This window comes from Drosophila ananassae, chromosome 2L (genome assembly GCF_017639315.1).
Source record: "Drosophila ananassae strain 14024-0371.13 chromosome 2L, ASM1763931v2, whole genome shotgun sequence".
NCBI classification, from domain to species: domain Eukaryota; kingdom Metazoa; phylum Arthropoda; class Insecta; order Diptera; family Drosophilidae; genus Drosophila; species Drosophila ananassae.
In genome coordinates, this window is record NC_057927.1 from 21,944,985 (window position 1) to 21,959,731 (window position 14,747).

Below are 14,747 nucleotides of genomic sequence, written 5' to 3' on the forward strand. Positions count from 1 at the left end.
TTTTATAAATAATTGTACATATATTAAATTACTCTACTGCAGATTTCATTCGACAATCAAATGGTATTTTTTCCTTTTCGCTAACTTTTTGCCTTTCAATGGGTGACAGATTTTGATGATAAATGCGAGTAATCTTCAATTGTGTCTTGAATTTGGTTCCGTTGGACTTTTATAACAAGGTACAAATGCTCACCAAACGCTAAAAAGGTTGCATTGTAAAACTGCGCTATTTCGCAAAAATGTAACGGTTTTTTGTTGGTTTAGGTATGTATGTGTGTCGGGGCTGTGTGTTTGGGGGATGTGTGTATAGGTGTAATATGATTGTTCTTTTGGCCTCCGCATTAGCTTCTAGAAGGTTATTGGTTCGATGGGGACGGTACACTCGCTGTACATCACTCGGTACATTGCCATTTCCGAGATTCCGTGGTAGTGCACAAAAGCAGCCGCAATGACCAGAATGTGGAATATTTGATGCGATTGTCCCTGTTAGAATGAAAATAGTTGGTTAGATACTTGATTGAAAATAAAGAGCATAGGCATCATACCCAAATGTCGAATTTCCCAGGGAACCAACGTTCGGGCACTCGAAGAGCGTACAGAAGAGCTCCGGTAATGTAAAGAAGGCCTAGATGGTAAGAAAAACTTAAATATGGGTGCGTTTATTGATTTGTCACTGCAACTCACCCATGAGAATTAGCCATCCTAGACTGGCGCGACTCATCTGGCTAAACCAGCCCTCCATGATGCTATAATGCACGGCGGGAATTACACCAGACAGGCCAAAGCTCATGAACACGCCAGCGCGCAGTGGCCGAAGTCCCGGCTCCGAGAACTTGTCCCACAACGAGACAACGATGGAGAGAACGCCCAGCACGCACACCACTGACAGGTAGATCACCTTTGGCTGGTAATGACAATAAAAGCCATAGTACAGCCAAGGAACAAAGGAGCCCATGATGAGCAGCGCAATTCCACAGTAGTCTAGTCTGTAAGTACACAAAACGATAATTAATATATGACTAATTTGAAGGGCGGTTAGATGGGCACTTACTTAGAAAACAGTCTTCCCATCTCTACAGAGTGACAGCTAAGTGTGTGAAAAGCGAATGAGAATCCCAAGCACACGATTGCCCCGATAAAGAAGGCGCCAAAGACGATCTTCTCCTGCGTTTGAATCTCCACAGAGGGTCGCGATATGAAGTACGCAGCCACGCCAATGAAGGCGATACAGCCCAGCAGATGTGTCCAGATGTTGCCAGTTTCCGTGTGGACACGGAAGATCGACTTGAAGCAAGCGCGGAACGAAGGCAACGGTGGGCGATGACCGCGGTGCAGGAAGTCGTTGTCCTGCAACCACTTGGGCAGATTTTTGTAATGACACACCTTCCAGCTGGCTTCCCAAACCTATTTATAAAAAGGATTATTAGTAAAGGATAACAAAATGATAATTTGTACACTTGATATTCGCAATAAGTAAAAATTAAAACACAAAAAAAAGGAGAAAACTAGAAATATTTATTAGAAATATTTAAAAATTCAACTCAAAAAAAGATCTTGAATCTTGAGCGTCTGCTTCCCTTCGATATATTTTGTTTAGCTTACCTTGCGCACAAATTCCTCCGCCTGTTCGGCGGCATTATGGGCCAAAGCTCCCAAATCGATTTCATCGGAAAGAACTCCAGCCTTCAGCACTTCCGTCATCTGGAGAAAAAAGTGGTTCAGATATTAATGTTGCCTTGGGAACTGATAACAGAAGCTTAGAATATAGGTTGCAATAAGAAAACTAAAAGCAAATTCAACTAACTGCACTATCGCCTGCCTGCGCCTCGACTGTGGCCTCATTCTGCGTCTGCTTGCAACTTGAGACTTGCTTCAGATCCGCCTTCACATTCAGATCCGGGTCCGTGTCGGTCACACGCACGACAACCTCCGGCTGGGACTGCGGCTCGTCTCTGGGCATCTTGAGCGGCTTACAGAGATTCGTACGAAACTAAAACTAAGTGCGAAGCAACAAGCGTCCGGACTTTGAGGCTTCTGACAGTTGCCTACTCGGTTGAATCAAATTGTTTAGACGGTCTTGGCGGAACAAGAAAACAGCAAAAACGAACGATAAGATAAGCAGTCCCGAAACTGTCTCTCTCCCGGTTCGTTATCAACCACCGCATCTGACGTATAATGCCTATATATATTCCTTGTCAGATGCCGTAAGCTGTACTCGGATTTTAATCCGGTCTTGACCTTTAAAGCTGTCGCTTTCGAGACTGATTGGGCAAGATTAACCTTTGTATGGAGGACTTACATTAGCCACCTCATAAATAACAATTGGCCAAGTTAGATAAGGGTTCGTTTTCTGATTGCAGACGATTGCTTTAAAGAAGCAATTACATTTTATATGTATTGCCTGGCGAACATTAGCGATAAAGTGGCAGGCAAATTTCAAAGGTAAATTCTCGAATATAAAGTTTTTATAAAACAGCAGGTACATTTAAATAAAAAATTGAATTTAAAAGGAGACTAAGTCTAGACTAGATAAGCCTAGCTTGCAATGGACACAATTGTAAAGCTTATTGATAGAGAAGAGTTTGGATGAGTAAAAATAACACGGTGCGACAGTGAAAAAACACTTGTGAAACGAGATAGTGTAGGTTGTTAATCTGGTCGAAGAGAACTCAAAAATATTTTTTTTATATTTTTGGAACCCTCCAATTTTTTTTTATTTAAAAAAACCCGTTTTTCGGGACTTTTTTGCGCTTAAAAATTCCTGAACGCGTTTTTTTCAACCGATTTCAAAATTTTCGGTGTTTTTCAATAGTTAAATGTTGTAGCTTTTGAAAAAAAAATATATCTTCGATTTTGTTGAACAAAAAGGACAACATTTTTACACCTGAAACTAAAGTTTTCGACTTTTATTCGTGTTTTTCGGATTTTGATGCCAGTTTTTCGGTAAAACTTACTAAAATTCTGTCATGTTTGCCACATATCAATATTGTCTTATTCATTTTGAATAAAACGAGACAAATTTCATCAAAAAATAATGAAAATTGGTGAAGTTATTACGCTTTTCCCAAAAAAAGTCAACTCAACCTAGCGGGCGCTTCGGAGGAACAATGTGTATAAAAATAAGAGTATATTGCTTTCTTCTGACAAAAAGTTTGTCATTTATGCCACATATTAATATTGTCTCAATAATACTGAATAGAACGAGACAAATTTCATTAAAAAATAATACAAATTGTTGAAGTTATAACGCTTTTCCCTAAAAAAGTCAATAAAACCATGGGAGCACTATAAGAAGAAGAGCATATTCCTGACTTATACACACAGGTACTCCGGAGCGCACGCAAGGTTGAATTGACTTTTTTTGGGAAAAGCGTTATAACTTCACCAATTTTCATTATTTTTTGATGAAATTTGTTTCGTTCTATTCAGTATTTTTGAGACAATATTAATATGTGGCATAAATGACAAACTTTTTGTCAGAAGAAAGCAATATACTCTTATTTTTATACACATTGTTCCTCCGAAGCGCCCGCTAGGTTGAGTTGACTTTTTTTGGGAAAAGCGTTATAACTTCACCAATTTTCATTATTTTTTGATGAAATTTGTCTCGTTTTATTCAAAATGAATAAGACAACATTGATATGTGGCAAACATGACAGAATTTTAGTAAGTTTTACCGAAAAACTGGCATCAAAATCCGAAAAACACGAATAAAAGTCGAAAACTTTAGTTTCAGGTGTAAAAATTTTGTCCTTTTTGTTCAACAAAATCGAAGATATATTTTTTTTTCAAAAGCTACAACATTTAACTATTGAAAAACACCGAAAATTTTGAAATCGGTTGAAAAAAACGCGTTCAGGAATTTTTAAGCGCAAAAAAGTCCCGAAAAACGGTTTTTTTTAAATAAAAAAAAATTGGAGGGTTCCAAAAATATAAAAAAAATATTTTTGAGTTCTCTTCGACCAGATTAACAACCTACACTATCTCGTTTCCCAAGTGTATTTCGTTTTTTTTTTTTTGTCGCACAGTGTAATTGTAGGAGACTCATAGACTAAGAGCAACTCTATTACAATCTTTAGCAATTAACAAGTGTTTTCAACAACAATGGCCATTAAGGTAGAGTTTTTTACAAAACAATTGGCCCATTTTGTATTGGCCCCTTTTGTAATGAACCATTAAACCATTTAACCATCGAACACGACATTCAAATGACTGCAGGGCGCAGTCAGAGAAGTGCGACTAACAAGTGCTGATAACCACGCTGTGGTGGGTCAGCGATAAGGGCTTTCGCACATGGGTGCGCAATTGTTTCATTTTTTTTGTCTTTGTGAAAAACAAACGAAACATGGAAAGCTCACCTCCGCCTCGATAAGCTGAGTGTCCTCGGGGGTCGAGGGTAGCGGGCAACCTGCATCGTCCTCCTCTCCCAGTTCATCGTCGTACTCGAGCAGGCCCAGGTCGTTGGCGCTGAGGGAGTCCTCCGGTCCCCAGCCTCGTCGTTTGCGAAGGATCATCTTAACTTCTTCGAAGATATCCTCCTCCACCTCGTCGCTGCCGCTGCCGATCCTGTTGGTTCCGCGCATAGTGGCCGTGGTGGTGGTCACCGCGTCGGCGGTAGCATGACCCAAGGCATCCATGCCAAACTTGGTGCTAGCGGTGGTTTTGACCTCCACTTCAGCATCGTTCAGATCGTTCGTGGAGTTGTGTCGCTCGAGAAGATTCGATTCCGAATCCATGACGGCCGTACTTTCCTTTAGCCTCCAAACAAGAAAGTTCTGAAATATAAATAAGTGCTAATCAGTAGGAAACCTTTGAATTTAGTTACTCGGAGAAGGGGGGAAACGTTATTTGTGGCGTCGCCAGCTTGCCACAATCGAGAAATTTGATATTTATATTTGTTTATTGGTGTCGTCTGTCTGGAACCAATCCAATCGCCGTTGTGCCAAGTAACCTTTGTATCCCAGTCACTCGGTTACAGTTCTGCGCTTGTATGTACAAGTGCGATTCATTAGTATTGCTTTGTTTTTTTTTATCATTTGGCGAGTCAGTTGCCAATTAAATTTTTATATAAGATCAGACAGATGATTGCGAGGGGAGGGGTGGCGGGGATGGCGGAGTGCTATGGTGTTGACTCCGTAATCCATCAAAAAAAAACTTGGGAACTTTGATTGATAACTCGAACTCTCTTCAGAGCCCGACCTGAAGGCCACGTGTGAAAGGTTGAGAAACTGGTGTACAACCCACTCCAAATTTTCACTTCCCAGTTTTCCCAAACTATTGAGGCCACCAATGTCGTCACAACCAAGGGCCTAATCAGGTTCATCCAATCGTATCACTTACATTGCTTAAATCGCGCAATTGGGGTAACTTCAATTGAAGGCGCTTGAAGTTATCACTGGCGCTGGGAACTGATGGCTGATCTTGGTTTAATTAAAACAAGAAGCCTATTTTCGTCGTGTGTTTTTCTTTAATTTTCTGGTAAGTATGGCTGCCTACGAAAAAAGGAAAATGTGTACTTCGTTTCCAAGGTGGACACACTATCATATGGTTTTGAATTCGCGGTGTGGTCACACTGCTAACAACAGCTGTTAACCAATTGCGTCTATTTAACAGAACAGATGTTGGTCTCTGTAACTTTCTCTGTAGGGATAACAGAATGGCTGGGGCTAAAAGTGGCGCCCATTTTTAAAAATGTATTTCATATTTGAATAAATTTGATGTATTTCATATAATATTTAAAATATATATTGATTACATTCTTTATTTGGTTGGAAACTGTTTCAATTTTGACAATATCTGATGAAACATACAACAAATTTGAAGAACTATAATTTTCTTAAGCTTTAAAACCTAAAATATTATTTCTTCCTAACAATTGGTGATCCAAACTTACTCTTATTTAAACTTATTCCAAAAATAGAAAAATTTAAAAGAAAGTTGCTAAAAATTTAACAATGATGAATGAAACTTCATTCAAGCACTGTATTTTTGTTACATTGTCGTTTAATGCTAAATGATCTGCTGTTTTAGTTAAATAGCCCTAAAAGCTGCTAATAAGGGACAGTGAATGGAGATCCATTTTGGGTCGTAAAGTTATTTGTGTTAACAATTTACGTATCTTGTAGTTTTTATGAGAAATTTTCAACCATTCCTATATTTAAGTAGCTCGTAACTATTTAGTTTTACTAATAAACGATCAAATCTAAAACAATGAACTCCCTTATTTTTCCCTAAAATAAGGCCAGGAATCGTTTGAATTGCTTAATAATTCAAAATTTTAAATTTCCATTTTTACATTTCTGCACGGCCTACATGGAATACATGGCAGCACGTAAAATACTCGTTACGATTTTCTGGACCTACTTTTTGCATCGTTACGATTTTCTGGACCTACTTTTGCATCTCAGCCAGCAACATGTTGCTATGGCTTCTAGCAACACGCAACATGGAGTCAACAGTGAGTCAACAGCAACAACAAAACTAAAATATAAAATAAGTAATAAAATATCTAAAATATGTAAAATTAATAAATAATTTTACATTAAAAAAACCATCTTTATTTACTTTAACTTTAATGTGATTTCTTTTTGCGTTTTTTACTTCGTGAAACGTTTATCAAGTTTTATAGTTTCTTTGCTAAATAAATTTATGAACTCTTTAATTTTTTGTCATATCATGTGTTTAACTATTTAACAAATAACCCATCTATAAATACCGCCTTACACAGATTGTAATAACCCAGTGTGCAATGTGCTTTCTTTAAATAAATAATTCAACCATTAAAGGGGATGGCTTTTTAATGAATAAGTTAATAAAAACGATTAAAAATTTTTCCGCGCCATCTTAAAGGTTTCCATGCAAACTCAACACAATATCAATAAATTTATTATAGAACTGATTGAACCATGGACACGCCATGAAGAAAACCCCCATTGAGGAATCCAGGCCAATTCGCACTGACGCGGACGTCGGACTAGCGGTATTAATCGACTGATTTTAAATATTAGTCGCTGAAGTTCAGGGCCATTATCACGAAAGAGAAGCAACGATAATAGACGCCGCTCGAATGACAAACGAACGATAACAAATGCAAAACAGCTTTTTGCTTTTGTTTTTGCCACATAGTGGCGTTTTATAATGAAAATGCTAAAGACCCGGAAGAGTGGATGTCCGGCGAGATATATATTTATGTATTATGTGTTAGTGCATTGCATTGATTTTAGTTTATTAGTTGTTTTATTTTACATAATTGCTAATATTTGGGGGGGCACTTAGCACTTGGGTGGGTCACAGGCCGTATAACTTCCCATCGTTGATCTGCAAATGGTTTCCCATCGGCCCAAAAACGTGTTAACTGCCCACCGATAATCCCTATTTACGCAAGTATTTACCTACAGCCGTAATAGTGCCGGAATCGGGCGTGTCACCAATATATATGCACGTTATCCAGACAAATGACGTGACGGCGATAATAAATCAATTGTCTAGCGGTTAGTTTGCGGCCAATTCGTGTTACCACCAGGAAAGTCCACGCAAAAAAATATGTGTAAAAAAATTATTTAAATTTTTAGTTTATAATAAAGATATCTTTGGTATTATATACTACAAAATATAAAAATAATTTAAATAACATTTGAATAAAAACCATAAAAAAGAAATATAACTTCTTTTCTCTCCGTGAATTTTTGTTTTCGTTTTCTTTTTTATAGTTATTTGGCCGGCTTTTTTTCGATACAATCTGCATGTTATTTTGGCCAATCGGGAAAGGGTTAATAAACTTGTTAAAAATAAACCGAGAAAAACCCATCGAGTGGCTACTACTTTTAGCAGTTTTGCTTTCTTTTTCGCCAAATACATTCGCCTTAATTGCTTCAAACTTGACCTTACCACCAGAAATCTAAAAATCATACAAAAAACAGCAAAGACAGAATGAAGAAAAAAGAGTGTTTCTAAAAACCTCAAAACTCAAATTGGCCATTAACGCGACTTCGACTTGCATCGGATCGGAGGCGAAAAAAACAGAGAAAAAAAAAAATATAGTGTACCGCCGAGCGGATTGCCCAAGCAGGTGAGCGCCGGCAGAGAAGTCAACGTGGGCAGCGACGTCGGCGCCAAATACTGGCCGGCGGACTGCAAAGCTCGTACATTTTGTTTATTTATACAGCCGAGCGTGTAGAAGTCCATATTAGTGTCTTCTTGGCGTTTGAGGCGGTCGAGTGCGATTCCGATCCCGAAACCGTATCTGAATCTGATCCCGAATCCGAACCACGGGTTAGTACTTGTCACTGTGTGTGTGCGAGCCAGCGAGTGTGTCTGTGTGTGTGTGTCTGAGCCAAGTTTGAAAGGAGGGCCAATAAGTAGAAGCCAGAAGCCAGAACAGGTACGGAAGTGCTGACATTTTTTTGGGACAACCCAGAACCCAGACGTGAAAGTGTTGCATAAATTAAAGAGTACGCGTGCGGGGAAATTGGTTATACAACGAATTGGGTCAGAACTGGATTGGCAACACATTAGAGTGGGTGTGTGGGGCCAGCGGAGTGGGGCTGGGTGAGATGCAGATGCAGAATGGCGGTGATCTTGACTTGGCCAATTTTCGTGCTAGTGGCGCTGCTTTTGCCACTGCTCTTGCCACTGCTCTTGCCACTGGTCCCCGTCCAGTCTGTCTGATTTTTCTAGTCGACCTTAACCCAATGCATCGTACATAGATTAAATGCTAAAAACTGGCTTGAGGAGCTGCAATTTTGCCAGTCAGCCAAGGCCAAGATACTGGCAGCATTGCAGCATTGAGGCGGCCAAATCTAAACGATTTGAACTTGTAATCGATTGCAATTCAATTTGCAGCTGCATTGGCCTTCAGGCCACTTCTCAAGCCAACACAGCCCGCAGCCCACACTTAAATGAACCCCATCTTCTGGCCACGAAGATGACCACACTTCGTGGTTGGCAAACAAATTAAATAGAAGTTAGAGGAGCTCTTCCCACCAAAGAGACTCCGACGCGTCCGTTACAGTTCCCAAAGAAAACACAAAACGTCTTGGGTTTGGAACAAAAAATCCAATTAACGCTGCAAATATTTGCCAAGTAATTAAAGGTTGTCAGTCAGCCGGAGAGACAGACAGATAGTCACTGTGCCCGAAAAGTCCCCAACTTTAAACTATGACAGTTGAAAATATAACTGTCCAAAAAACATGTCAGAATTGGTATTTTCTCAAATATTACGTATACGCCTACTGGTACAAGCTCTAGGGAAAAACTACAATTCTCGCTTAAATGAGGTTTTTTATTTTTCCTTTTCTTTTTTATATAAATTGTGATATATAAAGTGCTAGATTGTCATATTTTTCCAAGTGTATCTTGGCGTTAGATATAGATACATTTGGCTAAGTCGTCGTGTTTTGCTGCCTCCTCTCCGAATGCCTCAGCTGACGGGCTGAAAAAATTAAATTACAGCGCTAAGCAAGCATGAAAGCATAAAAGATGTGCACTTGACACAGGCAAGACTAAATGATTAACCTGTTGCACCGGCTCGGGCCTCGGGTGTTGGGCAAACAATGAGCAAGAAACTAATAAAACCTATATATAATATTCAATAATAGGTGCTCGACCCGATGCCAAACCCTTTTAAGTTAGAATGCACGCATTTCACAACACCTTAGAGTTACCTTTTAATGGTTTAATGTATTCGGAAATTTCTCAGGGCTAATTGTTGTCATTGGCAATACACACAGGTGCGTGTGAAAATCGTACTGAGAAAACATCCGCCCAATTGCTTTCCAAGCACTGAGAAAATACTTGTCTTAGAAACTACATGACTATTTTTTTTTTCTGTGCAACCACGTGTCAAGAATGCACATCTTACAACCAAAACTTCAACAAAGCAAATTAAAAAAAAAACATGCAAACGTGTTGCACCTTCGACTGTGGCACATTAATAACATTTAAATCGCAGATTCAGATACAGATAGACTGAAAGATATACCGATGACTTATGCCGATGAAAGACTAATGCCCCATCGGCCTTCGTTAGACTCGAAATTAGTAGCAAATTAAGTTGTTTTTATTTAAGCCTTTTATTTTTAGAGGCACAAATCATAAAAAATTAACGCTTATTGGGTGCTTTTCCGCACCGGCCAGACGCAACCAAATGCTAAATAAATTTTCGATTAGTCACTCGCAAAAGGGAAGCGAATAGGAAACACCAAAGCGAAACATTTAAAATTATGGTACATGCTCATGTTCGAGTACAGACACTAGCCTCTAGAGACTGGGTAAACCCAATTTGACAGGCAGCAGCTCTTAAAGGGTACAACGAACGATTCGCGAAAGCCAAATCAATTATGCATACAATAAACATAATTATAATGCGTGCCCGGCCAGCTTTTTTATTCAAAACTGTCAAGCGGAAGAATCAGCTTCCATTAGCGACCTTTGGTTTTGTTTTTAAAAGTGTCGCAGAAGGTGTTTCCCAAAAGAGAGTTATCAAGGGGTTAGCCGAGTGGACAAAGGGTGTGTATTAACGTCAGCGACCAAATTCAAAGGCAGCCAGCGGAACAGTCGCCTGACTCAACCGCCGCAACCGCCGCAACCGCCGCAACAGGTGCCAACGCCAACTGATTTTCTAAAACTGGGAGCTGCCAGCAAGTGTCAGCCATTGGCGTCACATTTTTGGTCGTGATGATGATGCCGCGAGCTCACTTTTCCTGTCTCCAGTGTCAGTCTATGGACGCCAAGTGCTTTGCATACGAATGGGACTCGAAATGGGAATGGGACTAGATAGGGGTATATGGGATATATGGATATGGGAAGGCAATCACAGTCGGACCTATACTACTGGCAAGTAACCCTGACAGAGACCTAGTCTCCAGGCGAACCAGGCGACAGTCGAACAGTTGTAGTCAGCAGATATCAATCATACGCCGAGTATGTCCAATTAGCGACAGCTGTAAGCTCCCTTCTTCTGGCTTTGGCTCTCCAAAATTAATTACACGCCATGTAATCTGCAAAAAACCACTGCAATTAGATCGGAACACAGAAGCTCCTTGGCCGGAAAAACTCCAGTCATTGGATATTCATTAGGAACTGAAGCAGGCGGTGCTAACAAAGTTCTATTAAGCAAAAACAAACCGTTCGACTCTAAATAAGTTTGTATTCTAGAGCCAGCATCTAGAACTGGATTTCTACGAATATTTGTATAAAATATATTATCTTGAAGAATATTGAAGGCTAATTATACGAAATCAAGTAACTATTCGAGAATCTTCGGCTGAACGAGTTCCGGTTCGAGTTGGCTAGGTCAGTGGTTTAATAAAAAAAAAGAACAGACAAACGCTTACATAAGAAACAAGTTCTTGGCCGTAATATGTAATTGAATACATTGATAAGCCATTTTCAATCAAACTCTTTCCGTGTGCAATTTAAATAACAATAAGAGGCAAGAAAACAAGGAAAATAAGCAAATCAAACGGCCATCTTGTTGCCATTTACATACATCGGGCTAGAACATTAAGCACGTGTTTATCGGTGTGAGTGTGCGATTATATCTCGAAACCAACACCACAAAGACACTCACATACTCAGATACAACCTGTAGATACCAAGATGAATGCCAAAGTTATACTAACTTTAGTGCCAAGGCGAAAAATTCAAATTAAGCCTTGAGTTGGCTCTTTTCAGGTTTCCAAGCCATTGACTTGCGGTCGTGGTCGTGCAAAGAATCTAAGATCTTTTTAGCCAAGTGAATCTCTGACTATCTAGAGATCTAAAGATCGTCAAGATTGTCAAGCTACAAAGTGCATCGGTGGCACTATTCACTATCTCAGTTTCGTCCAGCCCAGCCTGCTGTCGTCATTCATCATTCGATTTGGTGTGTCCCGTTTGGGTCTAAGGGGGAAGGAATAATTGAATATCTATATCATTTCATTAATAAATCGTTTGCGTATCTGGATAGGAATTCCAATGCAGATCACGATCGCAGGTTCGCAGTTCGCCAGCTAGCATAATCAACTCCCGACCAGCTTGCGGCTCGCGACTTACGACTCTCGATTCTCTGTTCTATCTCGGTTCGATTCTCGATTCTCAACTCGGCAGAACGTGCAGAGCCTTCGAGATATCGAATATCTTTTCATTCAATATTTTGGCAACGCCGCGTGCGGACGTCGAGCTCTGAATTCTCGATTTTGAGCGAAAATTTCTAAAGCTCGTTTATTTCCCATTATATTTCAGTTGCTGAAACAGAACCAAACATGACGACCTACATGAAGATCTTCGAGGAGCGCTACTCCGGCCTCTCCAAGGGTGTTGGTAAGTTATAAAAAATACTCGTAAAATATTGGTTATTAAATTCTACAATTTACGATTTTTAGATGAGACCGTGGACAGCTGGTTCCTGATGAGCTCCCCCACCGCTGTAGTTGGCGTGGTCTTGGTATATCTGGCATTCGTCTTGAAAATCGGTCCCGAATACATGAAGAATCGGAAGCCCATGGACCTGAAGCGCGTCATGGTCTTCTACAACGCCTTCCAGGTCTGCTACTCGATTTGGATGTGCCGCACGGTGAGTCCATAAAAACGCGACCGGTGGAATTTATTCAGATCAGAGCTGATTGATGTATTATTCATTTTTAATCATAGGCAGTGTATGAAAGAGCTTGTTGGACATACCAAGTAATGGGTTTGGTGGCATTTGCATTACAAATTCTAAGATTCTCAAAGATGAAGATATTTTTAGCACTAAATTTTATTGCAAAACTATTTTTGCAGAAAGGGGGGAATATATTTTATAGAAGCTTTAGATGTTACCTACTGGGTCAAAAACCGTATAACCACAAAACTAATAACATTCATTCTCTATTCCCATTTTTAGTCCATCCAAGAAAGCAATGTGATGGCTTCCATTTTCTCCAAGAAGTGCGAGATCAACCGCACCCGGGAACAGAACTTGACTCTTTACTCCGGAGCCTGGTTCTACTTCTTCTCAAAGATCATCGATCTACTGGATACCACTTTCTTCGTCCTGCGCAAGAAGGACAACCAGATCTCCTTCCTGCACGTCTACCACCACACCATCACCGTTCTCTTCTCCTGGGGCTATCTGAAGTACGCTCCTGGTGAGCAGGGCGTGATCATCGGCATCCTCAACTCGGGAGTGCACATCATCATGTACTTCTACTACATGGTGGCCGCCATGGGACCCCAGTACCAGAAGTACCTCTGGTGGAAGAAGTACATGACCAGCATCCAGCTGGTTCAGTTCGTCCTCATCCTGGGCTACATGCTGCTGGTGGGCGCCAAGGGATGCAACATGCCCAAAACACTGACCTTCTTCTTCGTGGGCAACACTGTCATTTTCCTGTACCTGTTCGGCAACTTCTACCGCAAGACCTACAACAAGGCCAAGAAAATCGACGGCGCCAACGGTAGCCAGCGGGCGACCGGCAGCAGTCTGGCCAAGTCGGCCCTGAGGGCTGCCGGCGGCATGGGTTGCATGCCCCAGACAATGAACGCCGGAAAGTACAGCCTGGAAAACTCGCCGCCCGGAAAGGCGTACATCGACCTGAACAACAACAACGTGAAGCCACTGAAACTCGAATGAGGAATTGTTTTCTCGTTCTATGTCGTGGTTGGGTTTCAATTTAGCAATTACGTTTTGTAGCGCGGGGCTTTAGTTCGTACTTGTATATCTGTATCTGTGTATCTTTACCATTATCCGTAGTGTCTGCGACGAATACCTTGTATAATGTTTATGCCGGGCAGGCAGCCGGATGATTTCAAAAACCCAAAAAGTAGCTAGAACCCTAAGTGATTGAGTGTGATTGTGGCCAAGTCTGACTGTTTAATGTTAATGTTTTTCTTAGCTTTGAGTGAGTGCGAGTGTGATAGAGTTTTATTAATGAAATGCAGCCGTAAATCGTTTCTCGCAAACAGGAAAAATTCAATAAAACTTTGATTTTGTATATTTAATAAAAATTTAAAAAAATAAAAAACTCAAGTGTCTGTTCTTTGCCGGCTCGATTCGGGTTTTGGTCCAGCTCTGGGTGTGGGATATGGGTTTTTGGGATTTTTTCTTCCCCCTGCTTTCTGCACGAGGCTTTCGTTAGGTAACAAAATAAAATAGAAACCAGTTGGATCCATCCCATTATTTATGACGGCATTCAAAAACCGATCTCCAACCACGCGCCACGTCCACCCAATTAAATTATGCAGATCTGCAATCCGCAAGATATTCTTCGGCCACAAAGCGTGATTAATACCTGTCGATTAATCTTTGAATCAATGAGAATTTCCGTGTCATTTTAGTCAAATGTCCTAGTCGAAAGCTCGGCACATGGAACGCGTGCTGGACTGCTGATTATGCAACCCCGACTTCTGGCTATTGACCAGTTTTTGCTAGCCTGGCTTAGACACCATGGCGACTGGGAGAATGTTGCTTTTGCTATCGCATTAGAAATTCTAATCAATTTTTTTTTTGTTGTATCTTGGCATTGACTCACATGCCACGTTTTAAACGTTTTTTATAAAAAAAATCGTAAAGCACATCTATTTATGCAGATTGGCTAAACAAAACTCTCTTGTTGGAGTCAAAGTTCAAGGGCCTGATAAAGAATTCAACGTGTATTTTATTATTTTATTCGCCAACTTTATTAATTTGCATGGACTTCGCGGACAATTCAGACTTCCAACAAAAAAATGCCTGAAAGTATACCCCAAAATACTGATTATGGAAATTTTTTTAAGTTTCCCCGACTTCA

General features: G+C 40.3%; 2 protein-coding genes across 6 annotated transcripts; one reads left to right on the forward strand and one right to left on the reverse strand.

Moving 5' to 3' along the window:
• Positions 1-5,511, reverse strand: LOC6498944 (adiponectin receptor protein). Of its 3 annotated transcripts, XM_014910353.3 has the most exons (7): positions 5,341-5,511; positions 4,359-4,775; positions 1,603-1,701; positions 1,052-1,404; positions 685-986; positions 546-625; positions 1-483 (listed from the first exon to the last, which is right to left on the reverse strand). In XM_014910353.3, exons 2-7 carry the CDS (start codon positions 4,734-4,736, stop codon positions 349-351), a joined length of 1,347 nt encoding a protein of 448 aa, XP_014765839.1. In that variant the 5' UTR covers positions 4,737-4,775; positions 5,341-5,511; the 3' UTR covers positions 1-348. The 3 variants fall into 3 exon arrangements, with proteins under 3 accessions (XP_014765839.1, XP_014765838.1, XP_044574255.1); XM_014910352.3 differs by lacking the exons at positions 4,359-4,775; positions 5,341-5,511 and adding an exon at positions 1,805-2,034; XM_044718320.1 differs by lacking the exons at positions 1,603-1,701; positions 5,341-5,511 and having other exon boundaries at positions 4,359-4,852.
• A 2,663-nt stretch (positions 5,512-8,174) lies between these two features.
• Positions 8,175-13,982, forward strand: LOC6501623 (elongation of very long chain fatty acids protein 7). Of its 3 annotated transcripts, none has more exons than XM_014911650.3 (4): positions 8,175-8,271; positions 12,223-12,300; positions 12,363-12,553; positions 12,863-13,982. In XM_014911650.3, exons 2-4 carry the CDS (start codon positions 12,243-12,245, stop codon positions 13,589-13,591), a joined length of 978 nt encoding a protein of 325 aa, XP_014767136.1. In that variant the 5' UTR covers positions 8,175-8,271; positions 12,223-12,242; the 3' UTR covers positions 13,592-13,982. The 3 variants fall into 3 exon arrangements, with proteins under 3 accessions (XP_014767136.1, XP_014767135.1, XP_014767137.1); XM_014911649.3 differs by having other exon boundaries at positions 8,188-8,380; XM_014911651.3 differs by lacking the exon at positions 8,175-8,271 and adding an exon at positions 10,909-11,292.
• The last annotated feature ends 765 nt before the right edge of the window (positions 13,983-14,747 follow it).